The sequence below is a fragment of the Octopus bimaculoides genome, unplaced genomic scaffold (assembly GCF_046866305.1).
Source record: "Octopus bimaculoides isolate indiv1 unplaced genomic scaffold, ASM4686630v1 contig89, whole genome shotgun sequence".
Taxonomy (NCBI): domain Eukaryota; kingdom Metazoa; phylum Mollusca; class Cephalopoda; order Octopoda; family Octopodidae; genus Octopus; species Octopus bimaculoides.
In genome coordinates this window covers 53798-72500 of record NW_028315339.1, presented here as the reverse complement: position 1 = coordinate 72500, position 18703 = coordinate 53798, and the positions used below count along the sequence as shown (strand labels likewise).

Here is an 18703-nt window from a genome sequence, read left to right as displayed (position 1 = left end):
GGCTCAGAGAATCAGAACAAATATCACGAAGTAGTTTCGCCTGACGTGCTTTACAACTCTGCCAATTCATTGCCTACAGATTATATGGGATATTTCTGGTTTTAATTGCCAATTAGTAGCAACCACCGCTAGATGTTTGTTCACGTATTGTTTTTCAAACGAGGAATAATTCTAAATATCAATACTTTATTTTGCATAATATTTAGTTATTTCATATAAGGTTTTAAATTTTTGTTGTCTGAATTCATGGCTGTTGTCATCATCAGATGATTGTCTTAAATCATTGTCGAATAATAATGTACCTATTCACTGTTAGTGGAGGCGCAATGGCCCAGTGGTTAGGGCAGCGGTCACGCGGTCATAGCATCGCGGTTTCGATTCCCAGACCGGGCGTTGTGAGTGTTTATTGAGCGAAAACACCTAAAGCTCCACGAGGCTCCGGCAGGGGATGGTGGTGAACCCTGCTGTACTCTTTCACCAAGACTTTCTTTTACTCTTTCTTCCTGTTTCCGTTGTACCTGTAATTCAAAGGGCCGGCCTTGTCACGCTGTGTCAGGCTGAATATCCCCGAGAACTACGTTAAGAGTACACGTGTCTGTGGAGCGCTCAGCCACTTGCACGTTAATCTCACGAGCAGGCTGTTCCGTTGATCGGATCAACTGGAACCCTCGACGTCGTAAGCGACGGAATGCCAACAACAACCTGATATTCACTGTTAAGTGAAGGCGCATGATTTAGTGTTTAGAGCATCGGGTTCAAAAAGATGATATAATGACTTCGATTTTCAGACGGAGCTGTGTGTTAAGTTCTTGAGCAAGACAATTTATTGCACATTGCTTCAGTTCTTTCAGCTTCAGAAATGAATCGCGATGTCACTGGTGCCTTGTTCTATCGGACTTTGGCTTTCTCTTGGAAAATATTTGTGGCGTGGAAAAGGGAGGCTGGTATGCATATCCGAGTGCTGGCCTTCCATAAACAACCTTGCTCGGACGTGTGGTTCAGAGGGTAATTTTCTGTAATTACTTTATTCATTGTTAATACTTCCTGGCAAATTTAAACTCAAATATGTGATTGTTGTTAATATTCGTCATCTCTTTTCTTTAGGAGGTTTGTCTCAGTAACACCGATGAATCACTAGCTCAAGGAGTCATGTTGATGAACCTTATTGTCTGGCGAACAGACATCAAGAGTTAGAAGCAGTCAGAACAGTAAGGGTCTAAGCAAGGACATATCTATTCATACTTGACAAATTCTGCCAGAGTTGCTATCGATGTTACGTCATTAAGCATTTATACAAGGCTATGAAACAAGGAAACAGCGCTGTACAGAATCATTTAGAATTTGCAGTAACATTCTGACTTATATCTGAAATGAAGTAGAAGCAGGCTCTGATTGGTTGAAAGATTTATATCTTTCTATGCTTTCATACGCTCAAAAAGCGAAATGTTTGGAAGATGCCCTCATAATCAAAAGTTCATTTGGCAACGTGGTCCAGTAGAGTCCTCAACTAGAGAAACATCGACACTCACAAGACAGTTTACAAGTTCACATATATAATGAACTTCAATTCAAGCGAAACACATCTAAACACTGCCGAATAATGATATATGGTCTTTCGCTATACAACGTTCCGTTCTTTATGAATACATTTTATCACCGATATCAGTTGAATAGTCACTGCAAGCCAATAGCTTTATTTTGACAAGGCATTTCCTTCACATCTAATATTGCTCGACGATGTATAAAAATATAAACCTATACGCATAGATATATGTGTATATAAACGTATATATATATATATGCATATGTTTGTGTTGAACAGAGTATCGGATGTTGTTATACACCATTGGTCACAATGCGCTTCCTCGGCAGCTTTGGAATTGGTGATCCACTTTTGAGTAGATTGATGAATAGTTTATTTAGGTTAAGCCTAATTTACCCTGAAAGGATTACATAATAATTATAAAGTGTGTTTACTTACATTATCCTCTTTTTATACGCCTGTCACAAAATATATGTTAAGAAATCATTATTTATCATCAGCCTAAAATCAGCTAGCATACCCAAACTGTTGTTTACTACTACTACTACTTCTACTACTACTACTACTACTACTACTACTACTACTACTACTACCGCCACCACCACAACAACAACAACAACACTATTACAACTACTCACCATTATCAATATACATGTATTCTCCAGTATATAAACCAAACCAACAAACTCCCTAATAAGTATCTCATATAAGCGTTTTCTTTCTTTCGCTATCGATGTTACGTCATTAACCACTCATACATGGCTATGAAACTAGGAAGCAGTGCCGTACAGAGTCATTTGGCAGTTGCAGGAATATTATAAAATATATCAGAAATAAAGTAGAAGCTGGCTCTGCATCGCTGAAAAATGTATACGTGCCTTTGCCTTCATAAATTCAAAAAGCGAAATGTTTGGAAGATGCCCTCACAATCAAAAGTTCATTTGGAACTATGGAATAGTATATATCTGAACTAGAGGATCAACGATACTCACAAAACAGTTACAAGTTCACACTTAGTTAACACCAATTCTAGGAAAAATCTTCACACTACCCTATAATGATATACGGTCTTTCACTATACATAGTTCCGTTTTTTACCAATAAATTTAAGCACCGATATCAGTTGAGTAGTCGCTGCAAAACAATAGCTTCATTTAGACGTGTCATTCGCTTTGCATGTAATATTGCGCGACGATGTATAAAAATATAAACACATACGCATAGATATATGTGTATATAAATGTATGTATATATGTATGTATGCATATCTTTGTTTTGAACAGAGAATCGGAGGTTGTTATACACCACTGATCACAATGCGTTTTGTCGGCAACTTTGGAAGAGGGAATTGTTTAATAGTTTATTTAGTTTAAGCCCGATTTATCCTAAAATGATTACATACTAATTATAAAGTGCGTTTAGTTACATAATCAGCGGTTTTTACCTCTGTACGCGTCTATGTCACAAAATATGCTAAGAAATCATTATATATCATAGTCCTGAAAGCAACTAGCATTTCCAGAATATTCTACTACTACTACTACTACTACTACTACTACTACTACTACAAACAACACTATTACTACTACTCACCATTATTATTGTACATGTATTTTCCAGTATATAAACCACACCAACGAATTCCCTAGTAAATATCTCATATAAGCGTTTTCTTTCTTTTTCAGTGGTTTGTAATGAAAACACAACATCAACCAACAGTCATACTTTCTACTGGCCAATGACAAAAGTAGGAACTAATGTGACGATCCCATGTGGTGCAAATATATCAACAAGACATTGGTTCGTTTGTATTGTTTTACTTCTTCCCAAATTTTAATCTTTCAGTGAGAGAATATTCTATGCTCAAGTAAATAAAACTTCTAGATAAATGAAGACGATAGAATGAATGTGCGTCTGGTCAAAACATTTAACACTGCTGTTTTATATCTTACGCAGTACGTGACATAATTTTTGTTTAAGTTGCATGAGCAAGAATTACTTTCTTCCCAATATTAGAAAAGGTTTTCAAACATTTGTTGTCTAGATTCATATCATTGCCTGGACTTTCAGGTCACAAAATAAATGTAGGGGAGGAAACACAAATCTAGACGCAGCTAATTCTATTGAATTCAGGGCAATATTATTTATTCAATTGTATTATTTATTGTAGAGCAACACGTTTTATTACTATATAGTTACTATAGGGTGGGGAGCGAAGAAAGCAGATCACCGTAGGACCTGACTCAGCATGTTGACATTTCTGTCGCTTCTACGACGCTATCACATGTGCTACGCATGTAAAATATTCCTCTTGGAGTCTGAATTTCATAAGTTTTAAGACAAATTAAACAGGTGCAATTTGTCAAATCTGTGCAGGTATAATGAACCAGTAAGAGTTTCTGCTGCCGATGATGATCATGACGACCACGATGATGATGATGATGATGATGATGATGACTAAATATGAATAGATGATTTCTCCACTCACCTAGGAATAATATGATGGTGCTTTAATACATTGTCAACCATAGAGTTCCGACATGTTATATTAAAAATGTCTTAATAACAAAATATAATAGATAAAAGCAGATGTTGCAATTGATTACTCTAAACGTTAGTTAGATCTTTTAAAAAGACTTTGAGGATACTAGGTGGAGTAAATAACAGATTACTGACAAATGTTTTGTGGTTATCTTCGTTCTACTAAAATGTGAGTTTATACACCAACCGGTTAATAATTGTTCTTATATTTCTCTGAGATTCATGAAATACAAATGCATAATCATGTCTAATAATATCTATCTATATTTATTTGGTTGTTACTCTAGCTCGGCGGTAGACCTAGAAATGCAAAAGTGTTCCCCATTTACTGGTATCTGGCAAGAACCGGACATTTCTCAGTGTTACATTTCAGGGGGCAGCACTGAAAAACCAAATAACGCTACACGTGAGTATATCGAAGTACCCATACAGTAGGAATAGTAGTAGTAGGAGGAGGAATAGTAGCATAAAGAGTAGAAGGAGGACACGTATATGTGGAATAAGTGTATGCCTTTGTATTTGAATTCCGTTACGACCACTTTATGTGCGTGTGATTTTGCATAACTGTGTATTTATGTAAGTCCACTTATCGGAGCATGCACTTTGCATAGCGTCGTTGCATCCAGCATTTACATGTATAAGATCGGGTCGTCCCAGCAAATCATACAATCATTCTGAGCTGATGATCATAAGTCATACAAGTAACAGGTTGCATCCCAGTTTCTGAGTACAGTCTTTGGACGAATACGAAATCCGTGGAATAATAGCACATAATCCTGCGAAGCATTCTGGTTACAAAGGAGGTCAGGAACCGCCTAGGACCAAAGAACAGTGACTAAGTCTCGTAACTATAAAAAAAGGTACAGTAGATCAGAAACTGTGTTCGTCTACTCAGATATCGGTTGCACCAAACACCCTTGTTCAGCCAAGCAACAATTGAACCTGTTAAAGCCGCTGATTTCATTAATATTCTATAAAATGGTTTCTCTGCTGCGATTAACAAACGAAATGAAATTGCGTAGTGTTCATGCGTTTGCCAGTTGGAAATGAACTGAATGAATCTGATGAAGGATCCTTTCGTCTCTATACAACTCACAACACTGTTATTATTGAGATATTTATGCTTGTATCTTTATTTTCACACTCAGTACGTTTGTGGCGTGTGTTTCATTTATAATTCTAATAATATATACTTCTATGTTTGTATCTCTTTATAGGCTGGACGAATTCGTTTCTATTTCATCTCATTTACAATTCAACATTTAAGAATATCAAAGAAGATATAAAAACTGCTGAAAACGTATCTAGAGCTGTGAGTAGTTACGACTTCTTTGACTTTCATAACCTTTTTAACTTTCTCTCTCTCTCTCTCTCTCTCTCTCTCTATATATATATATATATATATATATATATATATATATATATATATATATATATATATATCTTATTTCTTCACATAGATACACACACGTATACGTGTACGCACAGACGCACACACATATATCTTCTTTTATTTCGGAATCAGGATGATCCCGGAAATGTAAATCTGCCCTCCATTTGGTTCTTGAACATGATCTAGTTTGTCATGTATGTACGTTTGGAACCTAGGAGTGTTTTGAAGTGTGTGTGTATATATATATATATAATTCATTTAAAATACAGAGATGCCTATAGTAGGACATCTGACCCGCTAGAAAGAGCAGCAAAAACTCTATACCACAAAAAATAGGGATAATTTCGAAATGGTATGAAAAATAAAAACATTTACCAATCTATATTCCGTACCATGGTTTCAAGTTATTTTAGCAAGATAAAAATATATCTCACAAGGTCACTATCTTCAGCGGAATAACCAGGAGAGCATATAAACACGAGTCAAAGGAAACATGGCTTATGCTTATCTGCTTAATTTTTCAAAATTTACCGCGCATGTGCGGTTTACCTAATCGGCAGCAAATACAAAAATGCCGATTTTCTTTCAGAAATTAGCCAAAAAATATGTTATCATTATTAATAAATTATAGGGCAGCAAAAAAATTTTGAAATTTTATTTGCCACCAGTGGTCTAGCGAGAATAAAAATCATTCAATAGACTATATATTATTCATTTAAAATACAGAGATGCCTATAGTAGGACATCTGACCCGCTAGAAAGAGCAGCAAAAAACTCTATACAACAAAAATAGGGATAATTTCCATATCTGCTATTTCTATAAATGAATAAAATATAGTCTATTGACTGATTTTTATTCTCGCTAGACCACTGGTGGCAAATAAAATTTCTAAAATTTTTTTGCTGCCCTATAATTTATTAATATATATACCTAAAGAAAACAATACTACGGCATATATGGGAGGGAGATATAGTCTTGTAGGAATTTTGTCGGCATGGAGGGGGCTAGGGAAAACGACCGCCGAAAGTCTTTTCTCCATAATTAAGAAATGTGTCATTTTATGGTACTGTTCTATTAGAGATATAGTGCTATAGGCGAAAAAAGATTTATAAGAATGTCTGCTTAAGATGCCTTCCATACCAACTTTACTACTAAGAGTATATTTGATTGAATCATGAAAACTAGTCTTCATTTTGTTAATATATAGGTATGGGAGAATATCATTAATGGCGTTTAATACCATCATTATATGAAAGCCAGAGGTAACAGTAAAAAAGAGATTAAGATATATATAAAATTAAACTAGGAAGAAGGGACTACAATAAAAAGAAGGTCATAATGAATTAATTTGGATACTAATAAAAAGGAAAGCCAGAATAATAATAATAATAATAATAATAATAATAATAATAATAATAATAATAATAATAATAATAATAATAATAATAATAATAATAATAATAATAATAAAAAGCCCGGATGCAGTACCAGACAGTGGCTCTCATGGCTTCTGATCTTAATTGATTGGAAGTTTTATCATGTACATTGTTTTGTCTTGGTATAAAAAGATGGGCTATAGCAAATATTCTGCTCCATACCACAGAATTGCTTGTCAGTTGCTTGACCATAATCAGTTGAGCATGTCCCTTGGTGGCTGACGATATGTGCATCTCTGCTCATGAGCAGAAGTAATGGGGGAGCATCATAGCCATGTGTTGAGAGGAGTTCATTGGGGTTTGAATAAGTCACCTTTGGAAACATGGGTGTTTTGATCAACATCCTTAACAAAACCTTATTCAGGGACTTTTGATCGGGATGGGCTACTCAACCTGAAGAAAATTCTAACTGGGCCCCCACCTGCAAGGTCATGCGCTGTTTACCTTGATATAAGATCACCATGTCGCGCACATATGGTTGTAATGCATGTGCCTGCTGTACCCTTATCAGACGGTTAGTCACGATGGGTATACTGGGCTTCGTATATTTCACACCAGTGTCACTTTGATGGCATGCACTGCTATCTCACTCAATAATAATAATAATAATAATAATAATAATAATAATAATAATAATAATAATAATAATATTGAGATCATATAGTAATTATAAATGTATTTAAAACAGTTGAAAAATGATAAGAAATATTCCTCTGGAAGTAAGATAAAAGAAATACAATATAACTGGTTACAGTACGATACCGAGTATAGGGTATAGTTGTACAGTGAGAATATTCATTTACAATGGACGGTTGTTACCACAACATTTCGGCTGATGTACACGCCAGCCTTCATCAGGTTTTCTCTTGGAATTTCGAATCCAGCCATTTATTTGTCTAATGTGGTTGTGTGTTCTCAATCGTCAGAAATTCTACTTTTGCTGATGTTATTTTGTTTATAGATTTTTTCCCAAATCCCTACCTGGGACTGATCTCAGATTGCGAGGGTTAATAGCCTACGTTCTTATCCACTACGTTACATGCCTCTAAGTATTTATAGAGTGAATTTTGGGACTTATGAACCAAATATTTCATCTTTTCTTAATACCGGTTACCATATATTCATAACTGCATCAGATCTGCTTAGGATGTTGTGTCGTAGCATATATGCTGCCTCTTTTAGTTTTCGTATTTCCCAGCATTACTCTCTGTCTTTTATTTTAACTTCATCGCACAGGCGGAGGTGGTATCCGTGTTTCCATGCGTGATTAGCACTTATTTTTGATTATTCCATGTCAGAGCATGCTTTGTTATTTACAACTCATTAAAACTTCATAAGTCCTTTTATATATATATATATATATATATATATATATATATATATATATATATATATATATATATATATATATATATATATATATGTATGTATTATAGATCTCTACCAAAGATTTGGTAAAAATACTGTACCTGTTATCAACGTAGCAAAATTCTCATATGAAAGATTGTTAATCATACAATTTTGTGTGCATATCAATTTAAATAAGAGCTATAACGCGATCCATCGTAAAAGGTTTTTACGATGGATCGCGTTATAGCTCTTATTTAAATTGATATGTATATATATATATATATATATATATATATATATATATATATATATATATATATATATATATATATATATATATATATATATATATATATATGAATGTATATACATATATGTATGTATATATATATATATATATGCATATGTATATATATATGTATGTATATATTTATGTATGTATATATATGTGTATATATATATCTATGAATATATATATATATATATATATATATATATATATATATATATATATATATATATATATATATATACATACATATATATACATACATATATATATATATATATATATATATATATATATATATATATATGGCTTGGAGGTTGTGGTGAATTTGGCTGGTGCTATTTTGTGGTTTGCTAGAATGCCAAGGGAGATCCAGCTAAGTTTCTCATATGTTCTAAGTACAGCTGCCTTTGCTCTTCACTCATGTGCTCTCGATTCTGCTACTCTCTATCTCTCTTATTTAGAAGATTCACTTCTCTTTGGTCCTGGATCGTTTGTTTTAACCTTTGCTGATTTATTTCCTTCCTGTGCCGTAGGATATATTCTCTCTCCTCTTGGGTTATTTCTTATCTTCTGTATCATCCTCACGCAATTTTGATACCTTATTTCCTCCCGCTGTTCCTCGCGCAACCGTTCTCTCCTTCTACGCGACGCTCTCGTGCTGCGTCCCCCAAGCAATTATACATATTTTCAAACTTGTTTACAAGACAATATATCTCCAAAATAATTCAGAATGTTTCAATTGAAAAACATATACGAATATATCAGACTGTTTCTGAAATACTCATCGAATATGCAAGAAAAGAGTGTATAGGATACGGTAATTAATTGTATTGTAGGAAATTAAATAGTAAAGGGGGAAAAATAGAATTAATATTTTTGATTTTGTTCGGCTCTATGAATTTATCTTTCTTTACTGCTATACAACAAAAGAGAAATTGGAAAAACCCTTAACAAACCAGAGAAATTCTAACTGAACCAAAAATATAGAAACAGAAAGTTGCGTTTATGTCCACCACGTGACATTTATTATCGCAAACACACACACATATACACACACGTACATTCACATGTGTGTGTGTGTGTGTGTGTTTGTATATGTGTGTCTTTTAGTTTTTGTTTACTTATATACATAAACAAATGAGCCAATTGAAAAACTAATTGGTTGTACAATTTGCTAGAAATAACAGACAAATTTCTCTCATCCTATGCTCTTGTTAGTATTAAGGAAAGGAAAAATAGAATTAATATTTTTTATTCTGTTCGACCTTGCATATTAAATTTTTGTTAACTGCTTTCGTCCATTGCTTAATTCAAGAAAAATGATATAAGAAGAATCCTAACAAAAACAGAAAAATTGTAACTTAACAAAACATATAGAAAGAGAAAGGAAAGGTCATATTCGGAAGCCAAAAGTTGTTTGTAGCTGAGGTGTAATTTTATAATTAAAACAAATTCAAAAATCAAGTTACGGAAGATAAGACGTAACATGCTATCTAGTGTATGGCCGAATTCAAATGAGTAGAACACCTAAAACAAATATGTGTCTGTGTTTGTATGTGTGGCTGTGTGTGGTTAGGTCTTTAATAGCCAGGGGTGAATTCCATTTCTATCGTAGAAAGGAAATTAAATAACTCCCTCTCTCTCTCCCTCTCTCTCTCCCTCTCTCTCTCTCCCTCTCTCTCTCCCTCTCTCTTTCTCACTCACTTCCTATCTCCCTTGTTCGACACAGGCGTCAATTTTAAGTATCTTAATTTTTCATTAACTTCGTTGTTGCTTCGGTGGCCCACTAGAATGGATGTTGAGAAGTAATAATACAACTCACAGGTAGTGCTTTCAAATGTCTTCCAGAAATTATAACATATCTACACGCGTCAGGTACGTACAGAAAGCAAAATGGCTTATTTATATGATTATTTTGCATTATGAATTCAGAATTGATTTCCCAATTAAAGAATAAACTGTATTCCAATTGAAGAGTAAATTGTCTTTGGGATAACAAATTTCTATACAACATATTTTGCTTTTTTTCCCAATGTATAACGAAACATTTCATCGCCGTGCAACGCCGGGTGACTTTTCTAGTAATAACTTAATATGCATTCTTTCTACATTATTGAGTCCACTTTCTTAATTTCCTTACAAATAATGTATATATAACTTTTGCAGATGGAGCATGCATTATTCAACTTGAGAGGCACATGTGGAGTTGAATATTGTGGGTAAGCAAAATTGCATTTAACGTTTATTAAAACTTTGTTCATATGCATGTATATATATATATATATATATATATATATATATATATATATATATAAATGTATGTATGTATATATATGTATGTAAGTATATATATACATAATGTTGTAAATAATGCATATATATGTATATATATAAACTTTGATGAGAGAACATGAGATTCTAGTCAACGACTTTATATAACAGCACGCTTCCATACATTTACTCCTATATAAATATTACCATGGCCTTTAACATATAAAAAGAATGAATATATAAAAATGCACAGAAGGTAAAAATATATATGCAAATAAAAATACAAATATATAGAATGGCCTATCAAGAAGGTATATACAGTCGACTAAAAATTCTAAAGCTTGTAATGCGACTAAAAACCTAGATAGAATATCAATGGATTAACATTTTTTACTCCCCTCAATTAAAAATATGTCACAAACAAATTCATTTCATGAAAACTATGGTAGGCTGGAGTCCAGGAGCAAAAGGGAATTACACAGATTCAAGTCAAACGTATCTATGGCTTTTCGGGAGTTCACTGGCACGGTTCGATTATGAGTTAAGGTGCATCTCGGCAATAACTCCCTCATCAGGATGAACAGGAATCTCAACAATTAGTCGTTCACAGGTATTTCTTTGTTAGGTACAGAGGCCCGAACGTTGAGGGGACGGCACTGGGACAGACGACAGAACGTGAGGGCATAAAACAAAAAGAGGTTGATGAGATGAATATATAATAATAAGGATGAACGTCTTACCTGCGCCCCACCTTCCGGCCGTCGCGTTTTACTGGTTGTATCTTCAAATGTTTTTCTGCTTGTGTGTCTGTGCGTGTGTGAATCCCTAGTATCGTTTGTTTGCAATTCTTTCTGAGCTGTCTGCTTTAGTGAGGTGATTGTATGTCTGTATTTTTCACTTTGTGTTCTATATCTTTTTTCTTTTTTTTACTTTTTAAGCGGCAAATTCCTGAGTTCCCTACCCTTCATGCTTGGTACTTCCTGGTATACTTCATCTGTAGAGTTTCAGTGTTTTTACTATCGTTATTTTCTTCCTCATTCTGGTATTCTCCCTCGGGCTGTTGATCTTTGATTTGGGGTCTTTTTTATGTGACTCCTCATCTTACAATGTAGCAGGTGGGAGGACTCCTCTCTAGCACCACTCGTAACTTCATATCTTCTGATAGCTCAATTTCATCGCATTTTCCATCCCGGTCTTTTGGGGTAGCTTGGATTGTCACTTTGAATCCGTAGCCCCACAGTCCAGTTGTTTGGTTCTTGTAGCTTGTACAATTGTTGGGCTTTCTTCCGTGTTCGTTAAAATTGCAGCTACGAACCACATTTCCTTTATCTTCGGGGGCACCCTGCCATTCTTGACTCTCACCACACGCTTGCCGAGTTAGATTGATGGGTGCATTCATTCTTTCAACATTAATGGCGTCGTGAAGTGCTTTTATTCCTCATCTATGGTTGCAAAACGCATTTCTACTGTGCCGAACCTCCTTCCTCTACTGAAGAATGTTATGTTGTTCATTATTTCATGGAGGCAATTTTCAATTGCCTCCTCACTTGCTATTTCAATCTTTTCTCTTTTCAGTGATACGGTTTTGTAGGTCAATCTTTTGTCGTTGCAAATTGGTAATCTCTTGAGGGTGCGTCAACTTTACCTGTGATCCCTCCCACTGTATTAACAGTCTGTTTTCCTCCACTATGCGTTCATCCACCAACACCTACTGAATTTCGCGGTTAACAGTCGTAGCGTTCTTTTGCTAGCTGACTGCGAAGCGTAGGTCCCGGCTCTAGCAGGCTCGGTCGTCTGCACCATTTTACTCATTTTCGTCCCTAATTGGGGGAAAAACAACAAGCAAATGTCACGGCGGCCCGTAGGAAAAACAACAAAATCAACACAAGGCACTAAGCCTTTAACAATTGGTTTAACACCAGAATGCAATGAAAAAACGTAGTAAATAACGCGCAGGCTGAAATTAATTGTTCGCAGGAGTTACAAAACAGATGCATACCTAATTTACAGATACTTATCTATTGCAGGACCAGTCCAAATTTTCTAACAGGCAAAACATATATATATTATATTTTATTGTTAAACATGTAGGTGGCTGCTAATCAGGGGAATTCTAATTATCCGGTTACAATATCGAGTAAAACTAAATACTATTTACCACATCTAATTTTATTTCTTTTTACTTTCAAAAAAGTAGAAGGAAACGTATGATTGCAAAAATGGATCACTTCTGTAAATTTATTTAATGTTTTAGGCCCAAAGGACCTAAGGATGGCAAGAGAGTTCCTTATACACAACTTACACTTGTCAATATTAACTCTAGAATATAGTGCCCTTGATATAGCGGAGTAACCTTTTTCATTCCTATTTAACCCATGTATATAAGAGGCAAGTGTAGTGGCGTTACAATATTTTTCGTTCAAAAAGAAATTCATATGGGCCCCATATCTCGCCTTAAAATTGACAGTACTACATATGTAAAGCGTGTACAAATTACCCTCCTCTTTAACAACGCATTTTTATATAGCATTAGTTGTCAGACAGAGTCCGTCGAGGATTAGTCGATTGATATTTTATCTAGGTTTTTAATCGCATGACACGCGTTAGAATTTTTAGTCGATTGCATATACCTTCTTAATAGGCTGTTTTACATATTTGTATTTTAATTTGCATATATATATATATATATATTTACTTTTTTGTGATATTTATATATATATATATATTTATTTATATGTTAAAGGACATGGTAATATTTATATATGATCAAATGTATGGAAGCTTGGTGTTATTATAAAGTCGTTGACTCAAATTTGATGTCTGTTCTCTAATAACTGTTTTTTTTATCGTTGTCTCAATTTCATTTCAGCACTTCTATTTTGCAGAATTATAAACACTTTTAACCTCAGTAAAAGAGGCAAATATGTCGTATATATATATATATATATATATATATATATATATATATATATAACCATTAATAAATCATAGGGCAGCAAAAAAATTTTTTAAATTTAATTTATATATAGTCAGTAGACTATATATATATTATTCATTAAAATACCCTGCTCTTTCTAGCGGGTTAGATGTCCTATTATAGGCATCTATGTATTTTAATGAATGATATATATATATATATATAGTCTACTGACTAATTTTTATTCTCGCTGGACCACTGGCGGTAAATTAAATTTCTAAAATTTTTTGGCTGCCCTATGATTTATTAATGATAATATATTTTTGGGCTAATTTCTGAAGGAAAATCGGCATTTATTTTATATTTACTGCCTATAAGTTAAAGCGCACATGCGCGGTATAATTTGAAAAATTAAGTGTGTAAACGCGGGTCGTATTTCCCTATGACTCGTGTTTACTCGCTTGTTCGTGGTAGTCTGCTGAAGAAAGTTGCCCAAGTAAGATTTACTTTTATCTTGCTAAATAACTTGAAACCATGGTACAGAGTATAGACTGGTAAAAGTTTTTATTTTTCATTCTCGTTCGAAATTATCCCTATTTTTGTCGTATAGAGTCTTTTGCTGCTCTTTCTAGCGGTGTCTGTCCTTGTTGTGTTCCCTCTTTATAAAGAGTTAAATAAAAGAAATCAGTAGATGACGGTGTTAGTTCGTTGTGTGTTGGTTTAACAATCGGTAAGTGAACAGAGAATCCTGAGTATCGTACCTACGTTCCAGGTGTACGGAGTGCGTTCTGTGTGAAGATATATTTCTGCAATAAGTTATTTTTAGATAACCACAACCAATTACTTCTTTGTGTAATAGTATTTTATACCAGTGGTTAGGGCAGCGGACTCGCGGTCATAGGATCGCGGTTTCGATTCCCAGACCGGGCGTTGTGAGTGTTTATTGAGCGAAAACACCTAAAGCTCCACGAGGCTCCGACAGGGGATGGTGACGAACACTGCTGTACTCTTTCACCACAACTTTCTCTCATTCTTACTTCCTGTTTCTGTCGTGCCTGTAATTCAAAGGGTCAGGCTTGTCACACTATGTCACGCTGAATATCCCCGAGAACTACGTTAAGGGTACACGTGTCTGCGGAACCCTCGACGTCGTATACGACGGAGTGCCAACAACAATACCTACGTCATAACATTTTTGGCGACGAGATTATTCGAAGCTCATGTTGGACCGATTTTTGGTTGAACATGGAAAGCTTATTAGCTTCGGTAATTCAATCATATAAACAGTAACAACAGCAGCGGCTATTTGAAAACAAACAACAACAGCTGTTAGACTTAGAGGAACCGCGACAAAGAAGCTACATCAATGGTTAGTACAACTGATACAAAAGTAAGCAGAAAATGCATCTAATTCGTTCACTCCTGTCGCTAAATCCTAGAGGAGGGTCCTACCTACTTTGTTACTTTAGAGGGCATGAGAATTTTTTTTCACTGAAGAATGCTGTTGTTGGTAAGACCAAAAAAAAAAAAAAACGATTTCCGCTGAGAAATTTGACACCAGCCGAGAATGAGAAATATTGAAATTACATATTACCAAAGAAACCGGGAGAAGTCTGTTTTGAAAAAACGGTAAATATTCTGTCAAAGATTTTCAGCGAACAAAGCTTTTCATGTAATACGCGTTGGAAATGCATGGATATTACAAAAAAAGTGAGGCGAAGATATTATTACATACGTTGCAATCGTTAATTCTAGAGATTTAAAATCAGCTAACTAACACCAGGTGTGTTTTAATACTTAATCATCGTGCAAGGTTTAACGGCAAAGAAAGATGCGGAAATTCGAAAACAAATTCTTACTAAATTAGAGCAGAATCAGAAGCTAACACTACAAGAAATATCTGATGATTGCCAGAGAATAACAAACCTACGGCACGATAGGGAACACACTGAAGTGAGAAGCTGGTCGCATATACAACGGCTGCGACCGAAAGTAATAAAAAGTAAAACATTAACCCATATTTTGGATGTGGAGAATTACACTACAGACTCAACTGCCCTTATCAAAATCGAAAATATTTCAAGTGTAGTAAGTCAGGTGGTAAAAAAGAAATGGCTCAACAGGAACGAATCATGTAAACAGTTTATCGGTGACAAGAAATACAAACGAGACTTAAAGGAAGTTTGTGTATGTAAAAAGTAAGAATACAAATGTAAAAGTACATTTAGTTACAGGTAGTGACATTAATTTAGTTAATGAAAATAAATGAAAAACCAATTGGGAAACCTACACTACAGAGTATCACATTTGTCACCCGGGGATTTCAAGAATGAAAGTTTTGATGAGAAGCTGCGTATTGGTCAAGAATGGACCGTGAGATTGAAGAATCAGTATTAGTAGAATTAGGAGATCTGAATTCTACCAGCAAAGTCAACTACTACAAAATGGCCAGAAACAGATAGCCCATGTTCCAGACCGAAGGTTGATTTCGCAGGTCCACATAAAAGTTCACATCATCTGGTTGTGTTAGACAGGTTTCCTAATTGATCTGAAGAACCTAATTGTAAAAAATCGACAACCTCGATTACAGTAAGTCTTTTACACGAATTGTTCGCCAGGTATAGTATCCCTGATACTATTGTGTTTGACAACGGAACTCAATATACGGCAAATAAGTTAAAACAATTCACTATCAATCATGCTCTCTATCAAACATGTGACCTCCATATCATCCAAGATCAAATGGACAGGCATAGAGTCTTGTTGATACATTTAACAGGACATTAAAGAAAACGAACGACTAGGTAATTGTTGACCAAGCACTTCAACAGCTTTCGAGAGTATATCGAGTGACACCAAATCCCAATGCCCCGTCTAGAATGTCAATTGCGGGATTAATGCTCACTGAGAAGAGTAGATCTGTGTTTAGCAATTTGTTACCTGATAAAAGAAAGAAAAATATCGGACAACAAATATAATACAAAATTGATGACAAAGTTTACTTTAAAATGTATAAAAACGCTGAAGGAAAGTGGGAAGAAGGAATAATTACTAAAGAGATTATGAAAGTTTTATTTTTAGTAAAAAGTCACAACTACGAACATAAGAGACACATAAACTTACAAAAAATGGTTTACTGACGAAACGGTCACAACAAACGAAATCCCGATGGAAGTCCTTAATGGTAGGTTTGATGTGCTAACGCCTAAACAAACATTGAAGCACGTGAAAATGAAGACGAAAAGAAGTACTTGAAATCGACCCTAAATGCAAAGGATATTTAGTCCCCCGGAGAGTTGTAATCTCAAAAAGGGGAGATGTTATCTGAGAATCCTAGACACCACAGTGTGACTAAAGGTGGATTAACAGATTGCAATAAATAAGAACTGAGTGTATTATCAGCAGGCAGTGGAGGGTATCAGTCCGACTCCATTGGTTACTGTGTGTCCGCTTAAACATCGGATATTGAACAATGAAGGCTGAGTATCGTGTCTACGTTCGAGTAGTACGCATTGCCTTCTGTGTTCAGATATATTTCTGCGCTACTTTATTTTTAGATAACCACAACCAACTATTTATTTGTGTTATACCAATTTACACCAGACGTAATATCCTCGTCATAACATTGTCCATGAAACATTTTCTATCCAACAGAACTTTCAAGCCAATATTTATGTGCTTCGAGAACCATGGTTCCAAAGCGGAATGATTTCATATTCGGAAGTTTATGAATTTTTATGACCTCAACATCATTCAGACGCAGCGGTATTTTTTGTTTAATTTTATTTCTTTGTTTTTTTCCATTCTCTTCCATCAGATATATAACAACTCAGATTCAAAGCCAGAAGTAAATGATATGGTAGACTTCATTTCATTAGCAACGAGTTTGTTAAAAGATCTGAAACCCGAAGAACGGGCTGCCGTTTCAAGGATTACGTTTATCTCCATGCAGAATGATAAGCTATACAGGGTACGTAAACAAAATGGAAAATTGTCTTCCTCCAGCCGATTAAATCCTTGAAATCGTTATTGCTTCTTTGATATTAATACTAATCTATCACAGCTACAAATGTCTATGTATATGTACACACACACACACACACACACACACACACACACACACACACATATATATATATATATATATATATATTTGCATGTATGTGCATATGTGTATAGAATTTATGATGCATATACATACTAAAAACGGCCGTTGTTTTGAGTTTTGCCTCGATGAAACTTCTCTTAAGAAACTCGGTGTGTTAATAAAAGCACAATAAATGAGTATAATATAATACAAAGTAAATATCAGAAGATAAAGATAGTATCTTTATCATATATTTACTTTGTATTATATTATACTCATTATTGTGCTTTTAATTATTAATTTTTCAATATGTTAATTTTTCAATATGTTGTTTTCCCTAGAACTATATATATTTATATATATATATACACACACACACATATATATATATATATATATATATATATATATATATATATATATATATATATATATATATATATATATATATATTAAGCAGATGTATTAAATGTTAATTTAAGGGTAAATATCTAATTGTAAATAACTTGCCACTACTGCGATTGATATTAACTGGTAATTGAACGGCAAATGTGTATTTTTATACACCTTAGAATGTTACCTCACTATTTTTAGTCAAGGGTTTCACCTCCAGCCGTTCGTGATGTCAGTCAACACACATACAGTGACATACCGTTCCGCTGTCATGGCCGTGAAGATGGGAAGTTGCCGATGTGTAATGCTGCTAACATTAGGATATAAGTTATTCATTTATTTCAAATATACTACAAATAAGATGATCTTAGTTTATCACATTAAAATGAAAAGAGGAAGAATGAAAATGAAACAATATTATATCACATTAAAAGATAAATCTCATTCTTTCACTTTTGACTTGTAATACTGAACCAGTG

At 34.3% G+C, this 18703-nt stretch overlaps 1 protein-coding gene across 3 annotated transcripts in view; it reads left to right on the top strand.

Annotated features, from left to right (window-relative positions):
- The window catches only part of LOC149129241 (uncharacterized), a 54187-nt gene extending 36473 nt beyond the window's left edge, over positions 1–17714 (top strand). For all 3 annotated transcript variants that reach the window (XM_089346677.1, XM_089346678.1, XM_089346676.1), the window contains exons 7-11: positions 3229–3343; positions 4372–4490; positions 5302–5396; positions 10723–10775; positions 17562–17714. In XM_089346677.1, the coding sequence (XP_089202803.1) occupies positions 3229–3343; positions 4372–4490; positions 5302–5396; positions 10723–10775; positions 17562–17595 (416 nt within the window). In that variant the 3' untranslated portion in view covers positions 17596–17714. The remainder of the gene's footprint in view (positions 1–3228; positions 3344–4371; positions 4491–5301; positions 5397–10722; positions 10776–17561) is intronic.
- Positions 17715–18703: the final 989 nt, after the last annotated feature.